Source organism: Nansenia antarctica, assembly GCF_963989245.1.
Source record: "Nansenia antarctica genome assembly, chromosome: 2".
In the NCBI taxonomy this organism is placed as follows: Eukaryota; Metazoa; Chordata; class Actinopteri; order Argentiniformes; family Microstomatidae; genus Nansenia; species Nansenia antarctica.
Genome location: NC_137675.1, coordinates 65,403,488 through 65,428,736, shown reverse-complemented (window position 1 = coordinate 65,428,736; position 25,249 = coordinate 65,403,488). Strand labels below are relative to the sequence as shown.

At 47.5% G+C, this 25,249-nt stretch overlaps 1 protein-coding gene across 1 annotated transcript; it reads right to left on the bottom strand.

The window, feature by feature from the left end:
• Positions 1 to 10,005: 10,005 nt before the first annotated feature.
• Positions 10,006 to 10,971, bottom strand: LOC308150457 (G-protein coupled receptor 183-like; the record flags this gene model as incomplete). The annotated part of the gene is made up of 1 exon (XM_080523284.1): positions 10,006 to 10,971. The coding sequence occupies one exon, from the start codon at positions 10,969 to 10,971 to the stop codon at positions 10,006 to 10,008; it is 966 nt and encodes a 321-aa protein (XP_080379410.1).
• Between the last annotated feature and the right edge of the window lie 14,278 nt (positions 10,972 to 25,249).

The window sequence follows — 25,249 nt, the reverse complement described above, 5'->3', positions numbered from 1 at the left end:
TCCCTTTTAAAAGAAAACCATATTTCTCAATCACATCACTCTCATGAGGTGACGGGGATTTCAAATGTTGTAAGCTGTGTGATTTTCTACCTCTTTTACCATCTGATTTTTATGTTTTTATCCAGTGAGTTTAATGTGGTTGACCATAACGTGTCCACCCTGTTATGCCTAAATATTGAGGAGATCAATCAAATTGAATAATTTCCAAAAAAGTATTTAGTGCAAATTAGATTCCTCATCAAGCTGAACATGCACTGGACCTTGAATAACTCTGCACTGCACTTTATATACAGCACTATTCATGCACTGTCTGTCCTGTGTTGTCCTGTTTTTGCCTGTCTTTGCATTTGTATTTGTACTTGTTTTGTTCATGTATGTGAAAAAAGCATAAATGCACCTTCTGTAAATGCCAAAGCAAATTCCTACATGTGTCAAGCATAATGGCAATAAACGTTATCTGAATCTGAATCTGAATCTGAAGTATTCATGGTCATTCTAGGCATTATGCTAACACAGGCAGGCTAAAGGCTAACTTTAACTCAAAATGTCCACCCTGTTAGTGTCCACCCTGTTATGTGTCCACTCTGTTCTGGAGACACTCGCCCTATTCAACTACAGAGGGTATTCTAAATAAAATACAATTTAGGTGCCTGAGCTCGACCACTATGTTTTTCAGCAAGCTAGATATGTCCTTTATATAATAGAACATTAAAATATAGATAAATCAACAAGTTATGAAGTCCAAATTGCACCGTATAAAAAAAATGACCCAGCTGTCTATCGATGTCAGAGCGTCACAGTGTACTATTCGTTGCAGAGCACTGCAATACAGGAATAATAATCCGATTTTGGAATCCATAGCAATCCTTGTGAATTGGGTGGAGCATAGTGCTGTATTTTTACTAGCTAAGTATTAGCTAAGTATTTTTAATTCTTTTTTATTTAACCTTTATTTAACCAGGCAAACATGTAAGAACAAATTCTTATTTACAAATGCAGCCTGACCAAAAAGCAATGGCTCTTTGGGGGGGGGGGGGAGCTAGAAATAAAACAAGGTTAAGTAATACAATAAACAATAAAACAATAAAACAATAAAACACTGGCAAATACAGATGCATTAAAATACTAACAGTCAGAGAGAGGGGAGAGAGACGGAGGAGGTAGGGGTGAGGAAGAGCGGAGGTGAGGGATAGCGGGGGTAGTGGAGCAGGGGTACTTAAAATGAGGCAGTGATGGGTTATGGGATGGGTGAGAGACGGTGATCAGCAGGTGCATTGATCGACTATGGTTCGATGCAGGATTTGTTTGAAAGCAGTGAGTGAGGTGAGGGCGGTGAGTTTGAGGTATTCAGACCTGGTAAGTCCATGCCATTCTTTCACTCGTGACATAGTATCAAGTATTGAATGAATTGTATTGTATGAATTTAGAAACATGATTGAGCGTGGTCAAACGGCAGGTTCTCACTGGTGGTCAAACGTTCTGGCCGCAATACCATCCCTATGGGCACGAGTTGTGTTACGATGGGGTAATGTGTTTGGACCCAGGCGCAGAGTAGAACAGAGTAGACGGAAGCAGGAGTATAAAATAATAACGGTACTCTTTATTTTGAGTAAACGGAACAAATAATAACCGCACAGTAAGCGAATAAACAAAAGAGGAGAAAACAAGTCTCCGATAAACGTTTTAAATAATAATAGGAACAAGGCAGAGCAATGTACTTACAATCGTCAACTATACTTATTTCCTAATCCGGCGAGGAACAATAAGGCTAAGAAGAATCGTATACATATAACAAACGCAACATGAAGTGAACAACCGACAACCAGAGGGGAAACAGAGGGATCTAAATAGCCACAGCCAAACACACACCAGGTACAAATCAGTTAATTAGGACAGACAAATGCATACATAAAACACCAGAGGGCGCCAAAGGGTCGCTCCACAATAAGGTCGCTTCCCCAACCCTTACAGTATCCCCCCCCGACGAACGGCACCTGCCGTTCACCTGGGTGCCTCAGGATGTAGTTGGCGGAAGTCTGTAATTAGTTTTGGGTCCAATATGTCCCTCTGAGGCACCCAGGACCGTTCCTCCGGCCCATACCCCTCCCAATCCACCAAAAACTGTAAGCCCCTACCCCTCCGCCGGCAATCCATAATCCTCCGTACTGTATAAACAGTCTGTCCATCAATGATGCGTGGCGGGGGAACAGGGGGGGGTGGTGGGGACATGGGGCAAGTGACGAAGGGTTTCAGTAGGGACACATGAAAGGTCGGGTGAACCCGCATGGAAGGTGGGAGTAGTAGTCTATACGCCACCGGGTTCACCCGCCGCACCACTTTGAACGGACCCACGAACCGGGGCGCTAGCTTCCTGGACTCGACCCGGAGGGGAAGGTCCCGGGTCGAGAGCCACACCTTCTGCCCCGGGCGAAAGATCGGGGCCGGGCGACGCCTGCGGTTGGCCTGAAGCTGGGACCGAGCCGACGCCCGCTGAAGCGCCGCCCTCACCCGCCTCCAGGTCCGGCGACAGCGACCGACGTGGGCTTGGACGGAGGGCACCTCCGCCTCCTCCTCCTGCTCAGGGAATAGGGGGGGTTGATAGCCATATTGGCACTGAAAGGGGGATAGGCCAGTGGATGAGCAGAGGAGGGTGTTGTGGGCGTATTCCGCCCACGCCAGTCGCCGACTCCACGTCGCCGGATTGCCGGAGACGTAGCACCTCAGCACGCCTTCCAGGTCCTGGTTGACACGCTCCGTCTGCCCATTGGACTGTGGATGGAAACCGGAGGACAGGCTGACGGAGGCGCCGAGGCTGGTCGCGAACGCCTTCCAGAACCTGGAAGCGAACTGAGGACCCCGATCCGACACCATGTCCTGCGGGAGACCATGCACCCGGAAGATGTGCTGCACCACCAGGTCGGCCGTCTCTCGGGCCGAGAGGAGTTTGAGGAGGGGGATGAAGTGGGCCGCCTTGGAGAAACGGTCCACTACCACCAAGATGGTAGTGAACCCGTCAGAGGGAGGGAGACCTGAAATAAAGTCAAGGGAGATGTGGGACCAGGGGCGTTTGGGGATGGGGAGGGGTCGGAGTAGCCCCGCTGAAGGCTGGCGAGATGTCTTGCTGCGCGCACACACAGGACAGGCTGCCACAAAGGCGCGCGTATCCCTCTCCGCTGTGGGCCACCAGAACCTCCTGCGAATAAAGTCCAGGGTCCTGGCAGCCCCGGGGTGGCCAGTGAGGGACGACGCATGCGCCCATTGCAGCAGCCGTGAGCGCGCAGTCTTGGGAACATACAGCCTCCCCGGGGGTCCTCCCCCCGGATCCGGCTCCCGCCTGAGCGCCGCTCTCACCACTTTAGCGATCCCCCACGACACAGGGGCAACAAAAAGGGTCTCCGGAACAATGGGGTGGGGTTTTTCCTCCCGGTCCGCCGGATCGAACTGCCGGGAGAGGGCGTCCGGCTTGACGTTTTTGGACCCCGGCCTAAAGGAGATGGAAAATTGGAAGCGTGTAAAAAACAGCGCCCACCTGGCTTGACGCGAATTGAGGCGCTTAGCCCCCTGGATGTAGGCCAGGTTCTTGTGGTCCGTCCACACCACAAACGGCTGTGCGGCCCCCTCCAGCCACTGCCTCCACTCCTCCAAAGCCAATTTAATGGCCAGCAGCTCCCGGTTTCCTACGTCATAATTACACTCGGCCGGGGACAGCCGACGTGAGAAAAAAGCGCAGGGATGTACCTTCCCATCCTTCCTGCACCTCTGGGAGAGCACCGCCCCCACCGCGAGATCTGAGGCGTCCACCTCCACCAGGAATGGTACTTCCGAGTCCGGATGGGCTAGGACCGGAGCAGAGGTGAACCGTTGCTTGAGGTCCACGAAGGCGGCCTCCGCCTCCGAGGACCAGGCGAACGTACGGAGGGTAGACCTGGTGAGGGCAGTTAAAGGGGCAGCTAGGGCACTAAAATTGCGGATAAAGCGTCTATAAAAATTAGCAAACCCTAGGAACCGCTGTAACTGTTTCAAAGAGGAGGGGCGGGGCCAGTCTAACACCGCACTAACCTTGGCAGGGTCCATGCTTAAATCCCCCCCGTGTTATAATGAACCCCAGGAATGACACTGTGTCGGCGTGAAAGACACATTTCTCTGCCTTGACAAATAACTGGTGGTGGAGGAGGCGCTGGAGGACTTGACGGACATGACGTTGATGTTGAGTAATGTCTTTGGAAAAAATGAGGATATCGTCAAGGTACACAAAAACCGAATGACCAATCAAATCCCGCAGTACGTCGTTGACTAGTGCTTGAAATACTGCGGGTGCATTAGCGAGACCAAAGGGCATGACTAAATACTCATAATGTCCGTTAGGCGTGTTAAAAGCCGTCTTCCACTCGTCCCCCTCCCTCATCCTCACCAGGTTGTATGCATTGCGTAAATCCAGTTTGGTAAACACCCTTGCTCCTTGCAGTGACTCAAAGGCGGTATCCATGAGGGGCAGGGGATAGCGATTCTTTATGGAAATGTCATTTAGACCGCGGTAATCGATGCGGGGACGCTGTCCCCCGTCTTTCTTTGCCACAAAGAAGAAGCCTGCGCCAGCGGGCGAGGTGGAAGGACGGATATGACCCGCGGCCAGTGCTTCCTCTATGTATTTATTCATGGAGAGATTCTCCGGGCGAGAGAGGGAAAACAGGCGTCCCCGCGGCGGCACAGTACCCGGCAGCAGATTGATGGCACAGTCATAGGGTCTATGGGGGGGTAATTTCTCGGCCCGAGATTTACTGAACACTTCCCCCAGGTCCCAATATATCTGAGGCACCCCTGTCAGGTCGGGGCTGGAAAGGGAAGCAGGGCCAGGGGAATTAGGAAGAGGGGTGGAAAGGGGGAGAGGCGAGAACTGGGGCTGCAACGGGGATGCGAGAGTCGTGGGCGGAGACTCAGTACGCACTGTGACGGAGCCTGCTTCGAGGGAGAGTCGACCTGTGGACCAGTCAATGCGGGGGTTGAGAGAAGCTAACCAGGGGTGACCTAACACAATAGGGCAATCAGGAGAGGCCACAATAAAAAATCGTATGAGTTCCCAACGACCCCCTCCCACCTGGATATGTACAGGCATAGTGCGCTGGGTAATGATCCCCGACCCCAATGGCCGGCCGTCTAGGGCTCGAACAGGAACGGGTTCTTTCAATTCTTCCAAAGGAACCCCCCACCCCCAGGCCAGGCCTTCGTGCATTAAATTCCCCGCTGCCCCTGAGTCCACCAGAGCCCGAACTCGCTGGGTACAGTGTCCCCACCGCACCTTAACAGCAAAAAAGGTTCGTGGGTCATTGAAACCCGAGGGTATGTCCCTACCCGCTAATACCCCTCCCGATACTAGCGGGCTGCCCCGTTTCCCGAGGTCCCTGGACAGGCACTGTAGCGGTGACCCTTGCGACCGCAACGGAAGCAGCGCCGCTCGTCCAGCCGACGCCGCCTCTCTGTGCTGGAGAGGTGTGTCGCGCCCAGCTGCATGGCCTCCTCCTCCTCCGTGGTCTCCTCCGGGAACCGCCGAGTCGCCTCCCTAGCAGGAGGAGGTTGGAACGGAGCGCCCCTCGACGAGCCCCTCTCACGTGATCGCTCTCGGCGCCGATTGTCCACACGCACCGAGAGCTCCAATACGCCGTCTAGCCGCTCTGGGAGGTCCCGGAGGGCAAGTTGGTCTTTCATCGCCTCCGAGAGCCCCTGGGTATAGAGTACGGCCAGGGCCTTCTCCTCCCAACCCACCTCCCTAGCTAGAGTGCGGAACTCGATGGAATAATCCGCCACCGAGCGATCCCCCTGTCGACACGCCGTGAGCCGCCGACCGGCTTCGTGCCCCGATATCACCCGGGAGGTGTCGAATATTTTGCGTAACTCCCGGGTGAATGCTGTAGCATCGGAGCACGCCGGCGACTGACTCTCCCACTCGGCCATGGCCCAGGACAGGGCACGGCCCGTCAACAGGGTGATGATGTAGGCCACTCGGGAGTGCTCGGTGGGGAAGGACAGGGGCTGCAGGCTGAAGATCAGTGAACACTGAGTCAGGAACTCTCTGCAGCCCTCTGGACGTCCATCATAGCGTTCGGGAGGAGGTAGTCGGGGTTCCCGCGTGGTCACCGGCGGTAGAGGAGGCATAGCTGCTGCTGCTGCTGCCGCTGGTGGAGTGGGGTTGGCCTGAGCGGCCACCAGGCTAGTCACGGCGATGGTCAGCTTTTCGATCTCCGCGAACATCGCCAGCTGGTTCCGCTCCTGCTGGGCTACCATAGCCCCCTGGGTATTCAGCACCGTGCGAATCTGCTCTACATCTGCTGGGTCCATAATGGTCGGTTGTTCTGTTACGATGGGGTAATGTGTTTGGACCCAGGCGCAGAGTAGAACAGAGTAGACGGAAGCAGGAGTATAAAATAATAACGGTACTCTTTATTTTGAGTAAACGGAACAAATAATAACCGCACAGTAAGCGAATAAACAAAAGAGGAGAAAACAAGTCTCCGATAAACGTTTTAAATAATAATAGGAACAAGGCAGAGCAATGTACTTACAATCGTCAACTATACTTATTTCCTAATCCGGCGAGGAACAATAAGGCTAAGAAGAATCGTATACATATAACAAACGCAACATGAAGTGAACAACCGACAACCAGAGGGGAAACAGAGGGATCTAAATAGCCACAGCCAAACAACACACACCAGGTACAAATCAGTTAATTAGGACAGACAAATGCATACATAAAACACCAGAGGGCGCCAAAGGGTCGCTCCACAATAAGGTCGCTTCCCCAACCCTTACAGAGTTGAACGTTCCTATGTCCACTTTCAGGCAAAATAGCCTTGTCCGGACTTTTTAAACTGTTCAAAATATCCCACATAATGCGTATGTATATATATATAAATGGATTTTATAGTTTACATGTTATTTCCCAGAAATCGTCAAAAAGGGTTTGACCTGCCTATGGAGAGTATTTGGTGCAACTTAAGGGCTCTGCACACAGCGTGCGATTTCTGTTGCACGTCAACATTCCATTTTGAAGTTTGAATGGAAGTCTATGAGAACATCGCATTTACCCACACACGGCCCCGATTTTAATCGCACGGCGAACATTCGATTCCATTCATTTTGAATGGGACAAAGCAGTGCGACAAAACTCGCACGCCGTGTGCTTTGTCCCATTCAAAATGAATGGAATCGAATGTTCGCCGTGCGATTAAAATCGGGGCCGTGTGTGGGTAAATGCGATGTTCTCATAGACTTCCATTCAAACTTCAAAATGGAACGTTGATGCGCAACAGAAATCGCACGCTGTGTGCAGAGCCCTTTAGCCTAGTTGTTGTTGTGAAATGCAAGTACAGTATGTACATTGATTTGTTCCATTATTAGAATTTTAACGTTTTCCTTTCCCAAGTGTTCACACCTGAACGGAATAACTAAACTATAACTAAAGCCTATAACACGTTTTGGTAAATCCTGAGGTGCTCTGCAGCCAGCATAGAGAAAAACTAAAGCTCTTCTGTCTGGAGGATGCACAACCCATCTGTGTTGACTGTGTGACAACTGACCATAGAAATCACACGTTTTGCTCAACACAAGAGGCTTTGTATCATTATAAGGTGGGAATATACAATATTAATAAGTGTTCAATCAAAATAATGAATGTGTACCAGCACTTTTATGTTTGAATTTGTTAAATGTAGGTCAAAGTTGTTTTCTTTTTGTCTGTGCTCAGAGTCTGAGAGGCAACCACTGATAAATGTTTAACTTTACCCAGATAAGCTACTGCAGCTGTGGGGGGTGTCTCTCTCATTTTCAGGGTCAAGGAGTGTCTTTATGGCAACAATAACAATGTGAACAATCTCCTTTATCTGTCTCAGGAGAAACTGGAATCTGCCATGAAACCTGTCCATGAGAGACTGGAGACATTCAGAAGGCATGGAGATGCCTGTGACTTGACAATACTGACCCGTATGGTAAACATACATTTACAATGAACAAATAATTTGTGGAACACGTGGTATCTATGGATAAGACAGTAACACACATTATCTTAAAATACGATATATATAATTTCCTCATTTTAGAACCAAGTAAAGTTTATTGAGAAGTCAATAAAGGAGGAGTTTACCAAACTTCACCTGTTTCTGGATGGTGAGGAGGCAGCTGCCATAGCCATAATGAAGGAGGAGGAGCAGCAGAAAAGTGAAATAATGAAGGAGCAGATTGATATGACAACAGCTGTGACTCAGTCTCTATCCAGCACTATCAAAGAGTTAAACCAAGAGATGAGTGCTGAGACCATGTCATTCTTGCAAGTAAGAATATCTCAACTGTCATTCCCAACTAAATATGAATGTCTATGTAAATGGTAAATGGACTGCACTTATATATCATATACTGCATATATAAGTGCAGTCCATTTATGTGTATGTACATAATGTGAAAACCTAACCTGTAACAGAGACCAGGGAAGGTCCACTTGGCTGTCAGTTAACTAAATATTTTCACTTTATTTTTTAAAATATTTTTTTCAGAACTGCAAGACCATTGAAAAGAAGTAAGTGAACGTCCTCCCTCTACTCTTTCTCTTCGCTTACTTGAAGTGAAAAACACAGAAACTGACGTGTGAATGTCATTGCAGGATAGGTGAGCTGGACACATTAAAAGAACCAGAGGGTATTCACGGAACACTTTTGGATGTGGCCAAACACGTGGGCAATCTGGGATACAGAGTTTGGGAGAAGATGCTAAGGATTGTTCAATACAGTGAGCGCCACTATAAAGTCAAAGTGTGTGTGTGTGTGTGTGTGTGTGTGTGTGTGTATACTGTATATTTGTGTCTGTGAATTGTCAGGATTTTCTTGTCACAAGCACTTGTTCCACAACAGCACCTGTGATTAACATAGGATGTTCTTCTCTTCTATCAGCACCTGTGACTTTAGATCCCAACTCAGCGCACCCGATGATCACAATATCAAATGACCTGACCACGATGGGATGCACAACTAAGACCCAGCAACTCCCAGACAACCCAGAGAGGTTTGATGCCTATGTACAGGTTTTGGGCTCAGAGAGCTTCATCTCAGGGAAACATTACTGGGACATTGAAGTAGGTGACAACCCTAACTGGCTCCTGGGTGTAGTCACTGAGTCTGTGAAGAGGAAAGGACAGCTGTCCACCTTGAGCCCAGATGGTGGACTGTGGAGCATATGGCATCGTGAAGGGACATTCGTTGCTGTCACCTTACCCCAGACCACACTGATTGTGAAGAACAAACCCAGGAGGGTCCGGGTGCTGCTCGACTGGGACAGAGGGGAGGTGGCTTTCTCTGACCCTGAAAACAACTGGCTCCTCTACAAATACAAGCACAGATTCACAGAGAGAGTGTTTCCTCTTTTATCCACTTTACGTGATCCTCCTCTAAAGATCACACCAGCAAGAGTATCTGTGCTGGTTGAGAGGCAGTTCAATAAGTGAGAGTTTTGATTATGTGAAATTCTTAAATTAATTGAGCATTACAATCTTACAATAAGAAGCCTAATAACTGTCTGTAAGAACAATGTCATGTTGGTTTGTCTCTCGATTTCCCTCTAAGCCACATGTAGTTTTCATCTTGTACACAAGATGGCACTTCAGGCAAAGGCAGTGAGAGCTTGACATTGTCCATTGCACTGTGGTGAACTTGGTATGTTGGTATGTCTGATGATATTCTGTTTAAACTGTGAAATTGTATGTTTCACCTCAACTGTTAAATAATGTTTGGCCAAATAAAATGAGGGTGGATCTAAAAAGACAGCGAAAGCAGAGAGTCAAATCACTTTTATTTCACTTCCAACACATTACACACAAATCATCCAATGACGATTAGGCTACATCAATCATAGACTAAACAATCAAACTCAATAAAAAATGTTTACCTACACAGGTCTTTCTCAGGGTTTAGTGTGGCTATCAATTTCACCATGTTTGATCCTATGTTTGATACACATTCATCTTCAAGCAGGCGGGGGGTTCTCCTTTTCCTTCTGTTCCTTAGATGAGTAGCACCTTTTGACGCAGGATTCAGGGAGGAAGGGCACTTTCTCCAGACGGGACAGGTAGATGAGGGGCTGGATGCTGCTACTGATATTGACAAAGGCATAGCCCACTGGCTGCACGTAGCAGCGGAAAGAATCAGGTGGGTAGTGGTCTTCGAATGGGAACAGAGCTACCGATGGCAAGTAGTTAAACAAAATAATAGACAGGATGGAGAGCACCATCTTGAAGGCTTTCTTCTTCATAGGGTGCATCTCGTCCTTACCGGCACCACGGGATCTCTTCAGAGCCAACAGGATGGCTACATTGCACAGAATCATCCAGACGAATGTAGCCAGGATCTCGCCTGTGAAGACCTTCTCAAAGTTGTGGAGGCCCCCAATGGTCTTGGCAGAGGCGTAAGCAAAAGTGAGGACTAGCACCAACACAGAGAGGACTACTCTGTACTTACGGTCCTTGAGTTGGCCAAAGGCAATAGGGAAGAGTACAGCTATAAAACGGTCCAGGCAGATGCAAGAGAGGAAGAGAGGCCCGCTGGTGTCCTTCACACCATATGAGAACTTGATGGAGGACCACGCCTTCTTGCTCTGCCAGTAATATAAGTTGAGGTAGATGACGGGGACCATGATGCCGAAGTAAGCGTCCATGAAGGCCAGGCAGCCCAGGAAGATGTCTGAGGTGGATGGCTCGCGGCGGTTTTGAATGAGAATCACTATGACCAGAATGTTGGCAGGAAGTCCCAAGACCACATTAAAGGTCTGCACGGTCAGGTCGAAGAGGATGCCCCCGACCATTTCCTCACAGCCGTCGAACACACTGAAGGGTTTGACTGTGGCGTTGGTCATGATGTCAACAGTAAAGTTAAAGAGGTTGTGAGTGGGGTTGGAGGTGGTGGCGTTTAGTGTTGAGTTTAGAGGGTCTCCCATGTTCACGTGGTGCAGAGGCAAGATTCAACTCAATGGGACCCTGAGTAAAACAAAAGCAGAGCAAAATAGGATTTGTTTGCACTCACTCACTGACTCACTCACTGCCATACTGAGGCTACCATAAGTGGACCTCCATGTCATAACTCTCAGTCAGGAAAAACACATCACAAACAGCAGAAGGGTCTACCCGCAGGCTGTTTTTCTATTTTTCTGTTATTCTGCGCTGGTAGGATGCCCTCTGTGTACTCAAAGTCCCAAGAGAGCATCCAGAGTGGAGCACTGGGAGCACTTACTTAACTGAGTAGCAGTCCCTCCACTGTGGCATTGGCACCGCCCCTCTCACATCAGTATTAAAGGACCTGTATCAACTGATTTAGCTGTAGAAGCCTATATCAGGCATCTGTAGCAGTAACTGTTTTTTCATTTCATTTGTTAGGGAAAGTGTATGTGAATAATAATAATAATAATTGTGTAAATTGTCTCTCTGGTGACATTTTAAAGAAAGAACTAAGATTCAAAATCGATACATTAGGAAAAGAGTAGAGACTGAGTTCAAAATACACACATGATTATTATGCTTGCAGAGGCTTTGGCTAATAATGACCATTAGGTTGAGGTTAACAATACAAATAGGGTACTTTTTGGAATTTACATAGGAGTGTTATCCATTACAAAATGAATATCACTTTACTTAAGTTATTACCCCATTTTAATATTGGCTGGATTGATGGCAAATAATTAGACATCAAGTATGTGTGTCTCCAACCTAGGGGTGGGCATCGACGATCGATAATTGATCGATAAGGATCTTGGTCGATCACAAAATAAAACATTTGGTCGATCACAAATTATTTTTTTTTATTTTTTTTTTGTGTTCGACCAAATGTTTTATTTTGTGATCGACCAAGATCCTTATCGATCAATTATCGATCGTCGATGCCCACCCCCTTTGTACTGTCTGAGCTCTGTACACTGGTATAGTCTGTGATTTTGGGGCCAGAGACTCAGACCATGCTCACTCCGGTCTGCCCTGGGTCACATGACTCTCTCCCTCCCTACATCCCTCTTTCACCTCTGCTGACACTTCACCCAAGGCACATCCACTCTAGGGGGATCACTCAGACACGAAGAGGACAACGACAGTCCCTGGAGATGACAGACTTAATCAATTTAGTTTTTCTCCACTCTTTAACAAGATAAAACAGCATGATTGATGGTTGAAATTGTATGGTTTGGCAGCAGGTGTTAAATACCTCTGTAATGCAATTACTGTCTACTAAATTGATTGAATGTTTGGATCTAGTTTGGATCTATGAATATGAGACAAATAGAATGGATCAGTTATGCTTTTGACATGACATTTTCATTTGATTGAAAAATAATAACAAATATGATGACTTACCATTGTTCTAAATGTCAGATAACATTCTCAAAGTTCAATATATCTTCTAATCAACGCACTTGACACGCCGATGTACTCTACCATGTTCACCATAAAAACTCACACTGACACAAACTGGCAAATACTACCGCTGCCTTTCCACCTGCACTTTCACAGGAGAACATCTAGCTTTCTCATAAACGATACATTCAATTTGTAACTTCCATAAACTGTTATTGACTGTTAAGACTTTACACAATGAGAAAATGTCAGATTTGTTTTTGCTTTCAATCACGTAATCTCAGGATGTAAAACTGTATGAATCCTCAATCAAATATCAAACAATTCATAATAGTTGAGTTTGGATCAGAGCTTTCTAATCATTTCACATTTTCATCATAATACAGCACCATAATGAGTCTTGAGTCAGGATTAACTGCAATTCATTTGGACAAATTGAGTTAAAATGTTGACTTACCAAAGCAGAGGTGATGTTCTGTACTGTTGAGTGTATAGTAAGGTGTGTTTCAAGTAACATTCTCAAAGTGAGGGAACCATTTTGAGGCTTTCATTTATAAATTCTCTGAAGCCTTGGGGAATTGGGGGTGATGTAAGAGGGGAGGATCCCCCAGAGTTTTTGGATGATTCCCAGTGGTGACATTAAGTGCCGAGGTGTTTGTCTGCCAGTGGATCACAAGGGGGAAATACTCTTCAAATCAATCCTGCATCAACATCAGATGATCAGCTATACCTGGGGAAGTGTTGACCATGAGGATCAAGTCAATAACACTCAAAGGTGAAGCTGACAATGATAACATTGAAAGATCAATTCAATTAAATCTATGTTTTTGTCTGTCTGACAGACATTGATGTCTCATATAATCCAGTGCCATTGACACTATTGAGGACCTGCTACCACTGAAACAAAGGGTTAGTGTGATAGATGTGGTGGTGTGTTTGCTCCCCTGTCACACCAGCCCTTCCCTCGGTCCTCAGACCATCCTCTTTATGCAAGTGAATCCAGGGGCCTGGTCATAGGACCTAGGTCCTAGCGATGCAGTGGATGCCTTCCCCTGGGGCGATTGGTGTCATTTTCACTCAACACTTCATCTGTCCCTTCTGACGACTTCACACGGTGTACGCAGGTGCTCAAAAGCACCAGCGACGACCACTGACGACCGCATGTCCACGTGTAGATTACATCATACAGATGTGTGTAGGTGCTTGCGTGTGTGTGTGTGAATGTATCTGTGTGTGTGTGTGTATGTGTATGTGTGTGAATGTGTGGTTGCACATGTGTGCATTAATGAACCTGTATAGTGTTTCATCTTTGAGTATACTGTATTAGATTAGTTGAAACCAGAGTAAAAAAGGTTGAGTTAACATAGCTAGTTTATGTCAATTGATTAGTATTATACAGTATGTACCTCATTATGTCCCAATTCTAACCACTCCATAACTTTATATATTATGCATTGATCTGGTATTCATGTAGTCTATTCATTAGTTCATTTATGTCACTCTACAAGAGGTGGAGATGAAAAAGGCACTGTGTGACAGTGTGTCAGAGTATTTGGATTGATTGTCACAGAGGGTGGTTAAGTGCATTAGCCTTTCTACTTGGATTAAGAACCCAATGTTCTGTTCCTATGTGGAGACAATGACACAGCAACACTGATCCACTGCCTTGGTTCCATGTAAAGTATAGGGGAGGAGAGAGAGAGAAAAAAAAAACATGACATGAGTCTAATTCACTGTTCTACACCGAACTGGTCAGAGAGGGCAGTAGTGATCTATGCTGATCTTATGCTATAAATTGACTTAAGAATGTGTGGGAGCAGATATACTTATATACAGCTTTGGAAAAGAACACTGCAAAATTATCAGTTTCTCTGGTTTTACAATTTATAGGTATGTGTTTGGCTGAACATTTTTGTTTCATTCTATAAACTACTGACAATATTATGTCTCCCAAATTCCAAATAAAAAGATTGTCATTTAGAGCATTTATTTTCAGATTGTTTTTTCAGAGCTTGGAAAATGCAAAGAAAACTAATTAATATAAATGTTTAAACAACACATTACTAATGTTTTAACTTAGGAAGAGTTCAGAAATCAATATTTGGTGGAATAACCCAAGGCACAACAGCGGCTCTACTTCCTGAGAGTCCTCAGGAAGGAACACAACAAGCAGGAGATAATGGTGGCCTACTACCGCGGCGCAGTGGAGAGCATCCTCACCTACGGCATCTGCAACTGGTTCTCCAGCTGCACAACCGCGGAGAGAAATGCGCTACAGAGAGTCGTGAGAACAGCCCAGAAGATCACCAGCGCCCCCCTCCCCTCTCTGGAAGAGCTGTACAACACACGCTGTCTCAGGAAGGCCTCCAAGATCTCCAGAGACCCAACCCACCCTGGGTACGAACACTTTGCCCGGCTGCCCTCGAAAAGGCGGTACAGGACCATGGCCGCAAGGACAAACAGACTGAAGCACAGCTTCTACCCCAGGGCCATCCAGGCCCTGAACACAGCAAAGACCTAGGTTCTGGGCCCTGGACAGTCTGGACGGATTGATGGCAGCTGCTGGACTGAAAAAATCAGGCGTAGTGCTGAGGCACAAATATGTACATTTCAAGCCTGCAAACTGCGACACTTCAAATGAATGTGCAATAACACTATGTGCAATATGACAACCCTAGTCGTCTATCTGTACAGTATAGTATAGTGGATAGTGTACATAGCCTTTATTTATGTAAACCAGCTCCTTCCCTTCTTGTGTTTTTTTTCTTTCTTTCCTAGCACCAGGGGAGCCACCCCTCCTAAATTTCGTTGTTTGGTACCTGTACTATAGCAATGACAATAAAGACCATTCATTCATTCATTTCCAATCATAGTTTTCATGCGTCTTGGACTCTCCACCAGTCTTTCACCATGCTTTTGGGTGACTTTATGCCACTTCTGGCACAAAAATTCAAGTAGCTCGGCTTTGTTTGATGGTTTGTGACCATCCATCTTCTTCTTGATCACATTCCAGAGGTTTGCAATGGGGTTCAGGTCTGGAGATTGGGCTGGCCATCAGAGCAACGCATCCGGGTATTTTGCCCTTGCATCATGCCATCACCATTTTTGGGGGGAAACAGTCCCTTTAGTTTGACTGGTGGTAAATTCAAATTCAGGTCTTTTAATTTAAAAATAAATAATAATTTACAATAAGTAAACTGTATTGCATTTGAGCTATACCCAAATCAATGGCCACTCAGGCAAACAATTATGTAATGTAATAGGGTTTGATGAGTGTCCTTTTAATCTGCCTCCAGTCTGTCTCCAAGTGGACGAACGACCCGACCGAAAGGCGTGAGGTGTCATATCCTGACATATACAACTACCTTATTGAATCTGCTGGTAATGTATTTCTGACACCTATCACTTTTTCTTTCGTTAAGACACTTTATGTTGCTGTTTTGGTAGTCTGTCCAATGTGACTAGCTCACTTGCCTTGCCCCCCTCCACTGGCCCTCGTTTTGGCTACAGCTTGCTGTTCATTACTTTGATGATAAATCGTAACTAGCTAGCTATAACCTCTTCATATACTATATATACTATACAGGCTATGTACTGATTAACAGTTCATCACATTGGCAAATGCATCATGCATCCCTAATGATAGGGAGGTGATGTATGACTGTTTGATAAATAACAGGGTCTTGATCTGGTGGTACTCCATCCACACCTTGATTGACCTGGAGCATTGTCCTGCTGGAAAAAAAATCATCAGATCATCAGAGTTGGGGAACATTGTCAGAGCAGAAGGAAGCAATTTTTCTTTCAGGACAACCTTGACCGTGGCTTGATTCATGGTTCTGTCACGCCCTCTACCTCTAGGTAGTGGGCAGTGCCTCTCTCTCTCTTTCCCTCTCTCCCTCTCTCTCTCTCTCTCTCTCCCTCTAATTGGCAGGAGTGGCTTCAGGTGTGCGTTTGTCCGGCTGTTCACAATTACCACATCGTTAGCCCTGCATAAAGACCCGTTCCAGCCTTCACTTCACAGCCAGATCGTAGCTTTAGTTTACCGTATGATACGCTTCCAGCTCCCCTACCTAATTACTCCCCTGCCTGTACCTGCCTCCTGTTTTGCCTTTACCCCCCAGTACCCCTACCGGACTCCTGCGGCCTGCCCTGCCTGCCCTCCTACCTGCCTGCCTGCCTGCCCTACCAGTCTGACCCCTGCCTGCCTAACGACTACTCCTCCTGCCTAAGGCCCTGCCTGCCTGCCGACTACCCCTCCTGCCTCACCCCCCTGCCTGCCTGCCTGCCGACAACCCCTCCTGCCTAACCCCCTGCCTGCTGACTACGCCCCCTGCCTGACCCCCCACTTGCCCTACGACCATTCTCTGCCTAACCCCGTTGTGTACATACATCTACTGATGCCTCTGGACACATCTTCAGTGATGTTCCTGGAATCATCGGGCGTTTCGGGTCTTTCAACATCATACACCCTCCTCCAGGTGACCCAGCCGGGGCTGATCAGACCCCAGCTTGTGTCCAGATGGCTAACTAGCTACCATGACTCCATGGCTCTCCTCTTTTGAGCCACAGCCATCTAGAGGCTCTCTCTGCCGCATTGGTGGTACTGCGGATGGCTCTCCTCTTTCTCTCTCCATCGATGCCCAAACTGCTGAAGGCTCTGGCCAAGGAACGGGCTGCAAATCCTCTGCAACCAACCTCTACTGGGAAACACCTCGCTCTCCACCCAGCCTGCTGGCAGTCACTGACCAGTCCCGCGTACTTGGAGAGCTTCCTCTCAAAGGCTTCTTCCAAGCGGTCTTCCCACGGGACTGTCAGTTCCAGCAGCACTGCTTGCCTGGTGGACTCAGAAAAGAGAACAATGTCTGGTCGCAGGGTGGTGACTGCAATGTGGCTGGGGAACTTCAGCTGATGTTCAAGGTCAACCAACAGCTAATGCTAGCTATATTAATAATAAATATACCTTATTTACTTCAATCAGTCTCTGGTCTGTGTCTGCACTTGGGTTCCCTATCTGACCGTAACACCTTCACAAAGTTGACTTGACTCCAGTCTTCTACGGTCCAATCCTTATGGTCTTTTGCAAACCTCAGCCTGGCTCTTCTTTGCTTCTCATTTACGGAGAACTTCAGCCCTGCCCCTAGGAGCCTGTTTCGAACTGTCCTCGCTGTACACGTCACCGCAACTGCCATTTGCCATTCTTTTTGCAGGTCACTTGATCATCCTACTGTTGTTGAGTGACATTTGAATGAGTTGGCAGTCATCCCGGTCAGTGGAGAGTCGTTTTCACCCTCTGCTGGTCTGTAGCAGTGTTGTCCCCAATGTCTGCTTCTTGACCTTGTTATGAACCACCGTCTTTTAAAATGTCAGGATGGAAGCAACCTGACGCTCACTGTATCCCTCTGCCAGTAAAGCCCGAATTTAACCCTTATTTTCGTCACTCAAAACTTTTCTTTTCAACTCTTTTGCCATGGTCAATAGTTATTTCTTGATTCCAATTACTTTTGAGGTACTATTAGCACTGTTTTTGCCATCCAGCTGGTCCTATTGCAAGAGGATGGGGATGACCATATCAGTGGTTTTTATACTTTTCCTTGTTCCTAAGATTCAGTTCAGGTGACCACCTAATCAGTAGCCTACCTCACTAAGTAGAATGAGGTGTGCCTATTTTGGAATTCAACAGACACTGGAATGGAATGGCTGCCGTTCATGTAGAGATGCTGATTTAAGAAATATTTGGAGTGGTCTTTTCAGAGCTGTATATACAGTGTGTGTGTGTGTGTGTGTGTATATATAAAGCTTGCTGAATGAAATCAATTATTTATGCTTTGAGTCATATGGTCCATGGGGGATTCTTGTACTTTTGAGAGCATATGTACAGAGTAACTCTCTCTATATATGCAGTCATGGCCAAAAATATTGGCACCCCTGCACTTCTGTCAGACAATACACCACTTCTACCAGAAAGTTGCTGCTGTCACAAATGCTTTGGTATTATATATTTATATATGTTTATTTCTTTTGTTTGGATTGGAACAACACAAAAAAACAGAGAAAAAAAGCCAAATCTGATATATACAATTCTTGCTACAAAAAGAGTGCTCATCATATTGGGCTTTGAACAGTTAGCCTTGTGCAGATTCTGTCATGAGGAAACAGATCTATCTTGGTACTGTCTATCGGTGGCTCACTTTTGAGTCAGGTCCAGGACTGGTTCTTAAAGGGAACCCTGGTTAAGACATGTAGGCCTTAATACGCTCTAATTACCATCTCCTACTAAAATATGTTGGTAGAAAGACATGAAATATGTTAATTATGTAAAAAATCCTTAATCCGTATTTCATCATCATCATCATCATGGGGGAGTGGTAGGGCATCATCATCATCAACAGAGAGAGAGAGACAGAGAGAGACAGACAGACGACATACAGACAGACAGAGCCATACAGACAGACAGACATATAGCCAGAGAGACAGAGTCATACAGACAGACTGAGACATACAGACAGACGCATACAGACAGACAGATACAAAATGGTTGAAATGTAAAAATGGATTACATGCAAATAGCATAAGATGTCTATGACCAGTTATGCTCAAAGAATTACGTTACCTGAGATAAACATGATTTTTTCAAAACATTGTTGAAGCTATAGATTAAATGTATTTCCATTTTCTGCTCTCACTGCATTCTATTGACAAATAGACAAACATTTCAGTGGACCGTTACAATACCAGTAAAAATGTGTCCATTGTGGTGCTTTAAACCAGTAAGATGTGTCCATTGTTGTGCTTTAAACCAGTAAGATGTGTCCATGGTGGTGTTATAAACTAGTAAACCAGTAAGATGTGTCCATGGTGGTATTATAATAATAATAATAATAATAATAATAATAATTCATTACATTTATATAGCGCTTTTCCGAGGCTCAAAGACGCTGACAATACAGGAGATACGGAAAACACAAAAACAGCAAGCAACATGGACACATGGAACACAGAATCAGCGAACGGGGAGGGGGGGTGGGGGGTGGTAGGGGGGGGGGGGGGTGGTTAGGGGTAGGGGAGGTTGTATGCGTGTCCAGGGGGGGGGGGGAGATGGCTAGGGGTAGGGGAGGCTGTAGGCATGGGAGAACAGGTAGGTTTTGAGGTGGGATTTAAAAGTGAGGAGTGAGGGTGAGTCTCTGAGTGGTTGAGGGAGAGAGTTCCAGAGGCGGGGTGCAGCTCGTGAAAAGGCACGGTGACCGAAGCCTTTGAGTTTTGAGGGTGGGACAGTGAGGGGAACAATGGATGAGGATCGGAGGGTACGGGTAGGGCGGTGGGGGAGAAGGAGGTCAGTCAGGTAAGGGGGGGCCAGGCTATGGAGGGCTTTGTATGTGAGGATGAGGACTTTGAATTGTATACGTTCTTTGATGGGGAGCCAGTGGAGAGAGTGGAGGACAGGAGTGATGTGGTCACGGGAGCGGGTGTTTGAGAGGAGGCGTACAGCAGAGTTTTGGACCATCTGGAGTCTATGGAGGGAGCGGGAGGTGATGCCGGTGAGTAGGGAGTTGCAGTAGTCAAGGCGGGAGGAGATGAAGGCGTGGATGAGGGATTCAGCAGCGGGGGGGGAGAGGCAGTGTCTGATTTTTGCAATGTTTCGGAGGTGGAAGTAGGATGTCTTGACAATAGAACTGACGTGGGGATCGAATGAGAGGGTGGGGTCCAGAATGAAGCCGAGGTTGCGAGCCAGGGGGGAGGGGGTGATGGTAGTGTCGTCAATGGTGAGTGTGATGGGTCCGGTTTTATTGAGGATGGATTTGGTGCCGATGAGGATGACTTCGGTCTTTTCACTGTTCAGTTTGAGGAAGTTGTGTGTGAGCCAGGTTTTTATTGCAGAGATGCAGTTTTCGATGTGAGTGAGGGGTGGGTTCTGGGTGGAGTTTGTGGTGATGTAAATCTGGGTGTCATCGGCGTAGCAGTGGAAGTCCAGGTTGAATTGGCGGATGATGTGACCGAGGGGGAGTGTGTAGCAGAGGAAGAGCAGGGGGCCGAGGACTGAGCCTTGTGGGACCCCCTGTGTGACAGAGGAGGAGGAGGAGGTGTGACCGGAGAGGGAGATGAACTGGTGTCTGTTGGTGAGGTAGGAGGTGAGCCAGTCCAGGGCGGTGCCCTCAACACCCAGTTGGCGCAGCCTTTGAAGGAGGATGGAGTGGGACACTGTGTCGAAGGCTGCGCTCAGGTCTAGTAGAACTAGGATGTTGAGGGCACCTGAGTCTGCAGAGGTGAGGAGATCGTTGATTACTTTGACCAGGGCTGTTTCAGTGCTGTGATGTGGGCGGAAGCCAGATTGAAGGGGTTCATACAGTTTGTTGGATTGGAGGTGGGAGTGAAGTTGGGCAGCGACAACGCGCTCTAGGGTTTTGGAAAGGAATGGTAGGTTGGAGATGGGGCGGTAGTTGGAGAGATTGGCTGGGTCAAGAGTGGGCTTTTTGAGAATGGGGGTGACAGCGGCAAGTTTGTAGCTTGAGGGAACGTGGCCTTGGGATAGTGACTGATTGAAGAGGGCAGTGAGGTGGGGAATGAGGGCAGGGAGGCAGGCCTTGGTCAGGGTGGTAGGGAGGGGGTCGAGGGAGCAGGTGGTTGTTTTGGAGGCGGTGATGATAGTAGTGATGAGGGAGGAGTCAACAGGGGAGAAAGTAGTGAGAGGAGTAGGGGGAGGGTAGTCAGGAGGGGGGAAGATGACAGCAGGGGGGGGCGGGGGTGGTGGAGTTGGAGATGGAGGCAGTCAGTGAGCTATTGATGTGGGAGATCTTGCTGTTGAAGGCGTGGAGAAAGGAGTTGCAGAGGTCAGGGGAGGAAGTTGTGTTGTTGTCCGGGGGTTGGAGTAGTGTCTTGACAGTGGAGAAGAGGGTGCGGGGGTTTCGATTGGAGGTGTTGATGAGGGTGGAGTAGTAGGCAGATTTGGCAGCTTGGAGTGCGTCACGGTAGGAGGAGATATGTTGCTTGTAGACTTCGGCATGGACAGTGAGGTGGGATCTATTGTGTAGTCGTTCTAGTTGGCGGCAGGTCTGTTTCATGGTGCGTAGTTCAGGGGTGTACCAGGGGGAGGAGGTGGTGAAGGAGACAGTGATGGTTTTCAAGGGGGCCAGTGAGTCAAGGGAGTCAGAGAGAATGGAGTTGAGCATGGTGGCATAGTCTTCCGGGTTGGTGGGAGTGGAGTCAGTGGGGAGGGCAGAAGATATGGACTGGGATAGAGTGAGTGGGTTGACAGATTTTATGTTACGGAAAGAGATGGTGCGTTTGATGGGGTGGCGCGGTAGGGGCAGGGGGGCAGAGAAGAGGATGCAGTGGTGGTCAGAGAGTGGGAAAGGAAAAGGGTGGGGGTTGGATATGGGTAGGGAGGCAGAGCAGACAAGGTCGAGTGTGTGGCCTTTTACATGGGTGGGGAAGTTGATGTGCTGGGTGAGGTAGAAACAATCAAGGAGAGAGAGGAAATCAGAGGTGAGGTTGGAGTTGGGTTGGTCGACATGGATATTAAAGTCACCGGTGAGTAAGAGACGGGTAGAAAGGGAAGAGGCAATGGTGAGGAGTTCAGAGAGATCAGACAGAAAAGATGTGGCTTCGGTGGGCGGTAGAGGAGTGCAGTTATGGAGTTGGGGAGTGAAAAGGCGAGGTATTCGAAGGATGACATGGGTGGGAGGTTGAGGTCCAGTACAGTGACAGTTAGGGTGAGTTTGTGGAGAGCAGCGAGACCACCCCCTCGCTTGGAGAGGCGGGGTTTAGCGATGTAGGTGTTATTAGGGGGGGTGGCCTGGTTGAGTGAGTAGTAGTCCGAGGGTTGTTGCCAGGTTTCAGTGAGGAGAAGTATGTCCAGGTTGTTGTCCAGTATCAGTTCAGATATGACAGGGGATTTGTTGGAGAGAGAGCGAGTGTTCAAGAGTGCAAGGGAGATGGATGGGGGAGCAGGAGGGAGAGAGCGGAGGTTTGAGGGGTCAGCGGTGCGGTGTGGGGTGATGACAGGTGAGCGAGAGTTAGTCCAGAATGAGGGGATGTTTGTGCCTTCAGGGTGGTGTAGAGTCCGGTGTCGATGTTGCTGGGAGCCTCGGTGGATGTAGCGGCGGCGGCGGAGAATGCCTGCCTTGGTGGCGGCGGTGGCAGCAGCAGCAGTGAGGCGATGGTTATGGTTCAGTGAGTGAAGGTCAGTGGCAGTATAGGTGAGACGGGAGAAGGGCAGAGGGAGGTGGGGGGTAGGTGAGATGGGCGGGGGTCCAGGGCAAAACGATAGGAGCAGCAGGAGGGTGAGTCCAAGTTGGAGATGAAACCAGAGTACAGGTGGGAGTAGTTCAGTGGATAGGTTGGGAGTGACTAGTAGTTGGTGGGCAGTGAGTTGTGTAAACATGGCAGTGAACCAGAGTGGCAGCGTGGTGTTGTTGTTGTTGTTGTCATTTGTATTGCTAGCTTGGGACTGAACCCGCGCGGCCGGCCAGCCAGCCTAACCGTGCCATGCCAGCGACCAAATCCTGCAGTAGTGAGTGAAGGCCGGGAAGGACTGACACTCACCTGCGGAGATGGCAACCCCCAAACCGGGGAGGGAGTGGTGGCTACCTCCCGGGACGGGGGTAGTAGCACAGCACAGCCAGGCTAGCGATGTCTGAGAGCGGCGCGCAGCGGGTCGGTCAGCAACACAAAGCCGGGGGACAGGAACGATGAGGCGGTGAACACTGCAGTCCGGTAGTGGAGGCGGTGGATACTGTAGTCCGGTAGTGGAGGCGATGGATACTGTAGTCCGGTAGTGGAGGCAGTGAGAGGCGGGAGGTGGCCGGGGGGAAAGCAGCGGAGGTCGGCGAAAAGTCAAACAAAACAAAGTGAAAAAATACTTGGGAAATAAACCAGTAAATAAACCAGTAACATGTGTCCATTGTGGTGTTAAACTGCCACCTACTGTAAAGTCTCTACCAGGACTTGGAGTCACCGGAGCAGAACAGGAGCCCTGAGATGCTGCAGACCTGAGGGAAAGACACAACATTAACTTATAGGACAGAACTTAACTCTGTAGCAGTTTATACAATTTATATTTCATGAATGTATTCAAAGTGTAGGCCCATCTTTCGTTCAAAATACATCAAATTCAAAACGTATTCATCATGTGCACAGGATAGCCCAACATCAATGCTTACTACGAGATATCTCTCAGCAGAGTAGTGAATAAGGACAGGTCTAAAATAAAAATAGAACATTAACAATACACAATATATATTCAAGTAGCCTAATACAGGTATAACAGCGAAATAAAATGGTTGTTGGCTTCGAGTAAATGTGTGCTAAAGCGCTTACCTTAGATCAGCTTTCCTTAGATCAGCTTTCCTTCAGTTTTCCCGTTCCTCTTTCATGCCAAATCCCTCGTAGTATTTCCCCTCCCCGTTGGGTTATTTCTGCAAAAGAGAATTAGCCCCATAGCCTATTTACTGAACGCTGAATGTTATTGACAAGTTTCGTTTTTCATGACAGACGGAGTCAGGCCCGGGGTGGCTAATCGGGAGGATCTGGAGATTTCCCGGTGGGCCGGTCTGGTTTTGGGCCGGTCTGGGCCGGTGTTCAGTCGTGGTAGTACTTGCAAGCCGATACCGTTCTGGGCGGCTGGGCCGGTACCATTCGGGGCCGCTACCATATAAATAGGGTGACCAGATGTCCCGCTTTGCGCGGCCACGGGGCCAGTGTCCATAAGCGCAGCAACCAAGCGCTGACACGTTCAGTTGCAGCAAAACGTCCAGATTCTATAGAACGTCTTCAGCCTATCAGGAAACAGCATTAATCTTCCCATGACAACGGCCCCACGTGGATATAGGGAGCTGGCTGAATGTGCGAAACACCCGCTGACTCAAAGGGCTCGTAAAGTGAAATTGTCAACAATATCTAGTTTTCGTATTTTTTCATAACACCAACTTGAAGTTTTAAAGTACCCACTCGATATAATAAACAACAGTTTAACGATCACTACATACTTATAATTTCTGGATTGGATTCACTGTTCTCGTTTGTTGTAGGCTACTGAACATACTGGTAAGCAACCACTTTACTTGTAAACATACTTTTGTTTTAGGACGTGTTCAAAACCAAGGACTGTGTGTTCATCTATTTATGTGTTTTTAGCATGTTCATGTTCTCAGCATGTTGTGTGATGTTATAAAAACGTAGTTAGACGTTTGTAGCGATGTACCACTGTTAGCCGCTAGCTGTTAGCAGCGTTTGTTGCTGCAGCAGAGTGATTTTTCTCCCAGTCTCTGTCTGAGGTGCACCAACATTCAAATACTCGTGTCGTCTTCGATTCTTTTCCGATTTCAATGTATGACACATCATGTGAAAGCTTACAATCTGTAGTTTCAGGCTATGTAAAACACTGAAAAATGACTTGGGCAATTGGTTTATCCTTTGACCAGCTCTTATCACTGTCATTGTCTGAATGAGTGCAGAGTTGTGTTTTATGTTTTCCTCTAGTGTGTGCGCACGTTAGCCTTGACAGCTATGTCAATGCATTTGTGTTGCAAATGGGAGGCAAGTTAGCTAGCTAGATAGCCTACATACTCAATCATCTACAGGCCTAACACTGTCAGGCTACTTTTCTTTATTAATATAGCCTACTAAATTGATACTACACTTTGACTTCACTTTCTGCTCCATACAGATACTTTATTGTGAGGTTCACATTCAAATAAAATATATTTGTTATATATTTGTTAAGTTTTTATCTGCATAGTCTATTATTGGATGCTACTGAATAAACCAAACAGAATAGCAAACAGAATGGAAACGCATAGCCTATATATATATTTTTAAAATTGGATAGACATAGCTCTCAACTCGGCCAGGGGGGGCGGATGATACCAGGGGCACCTA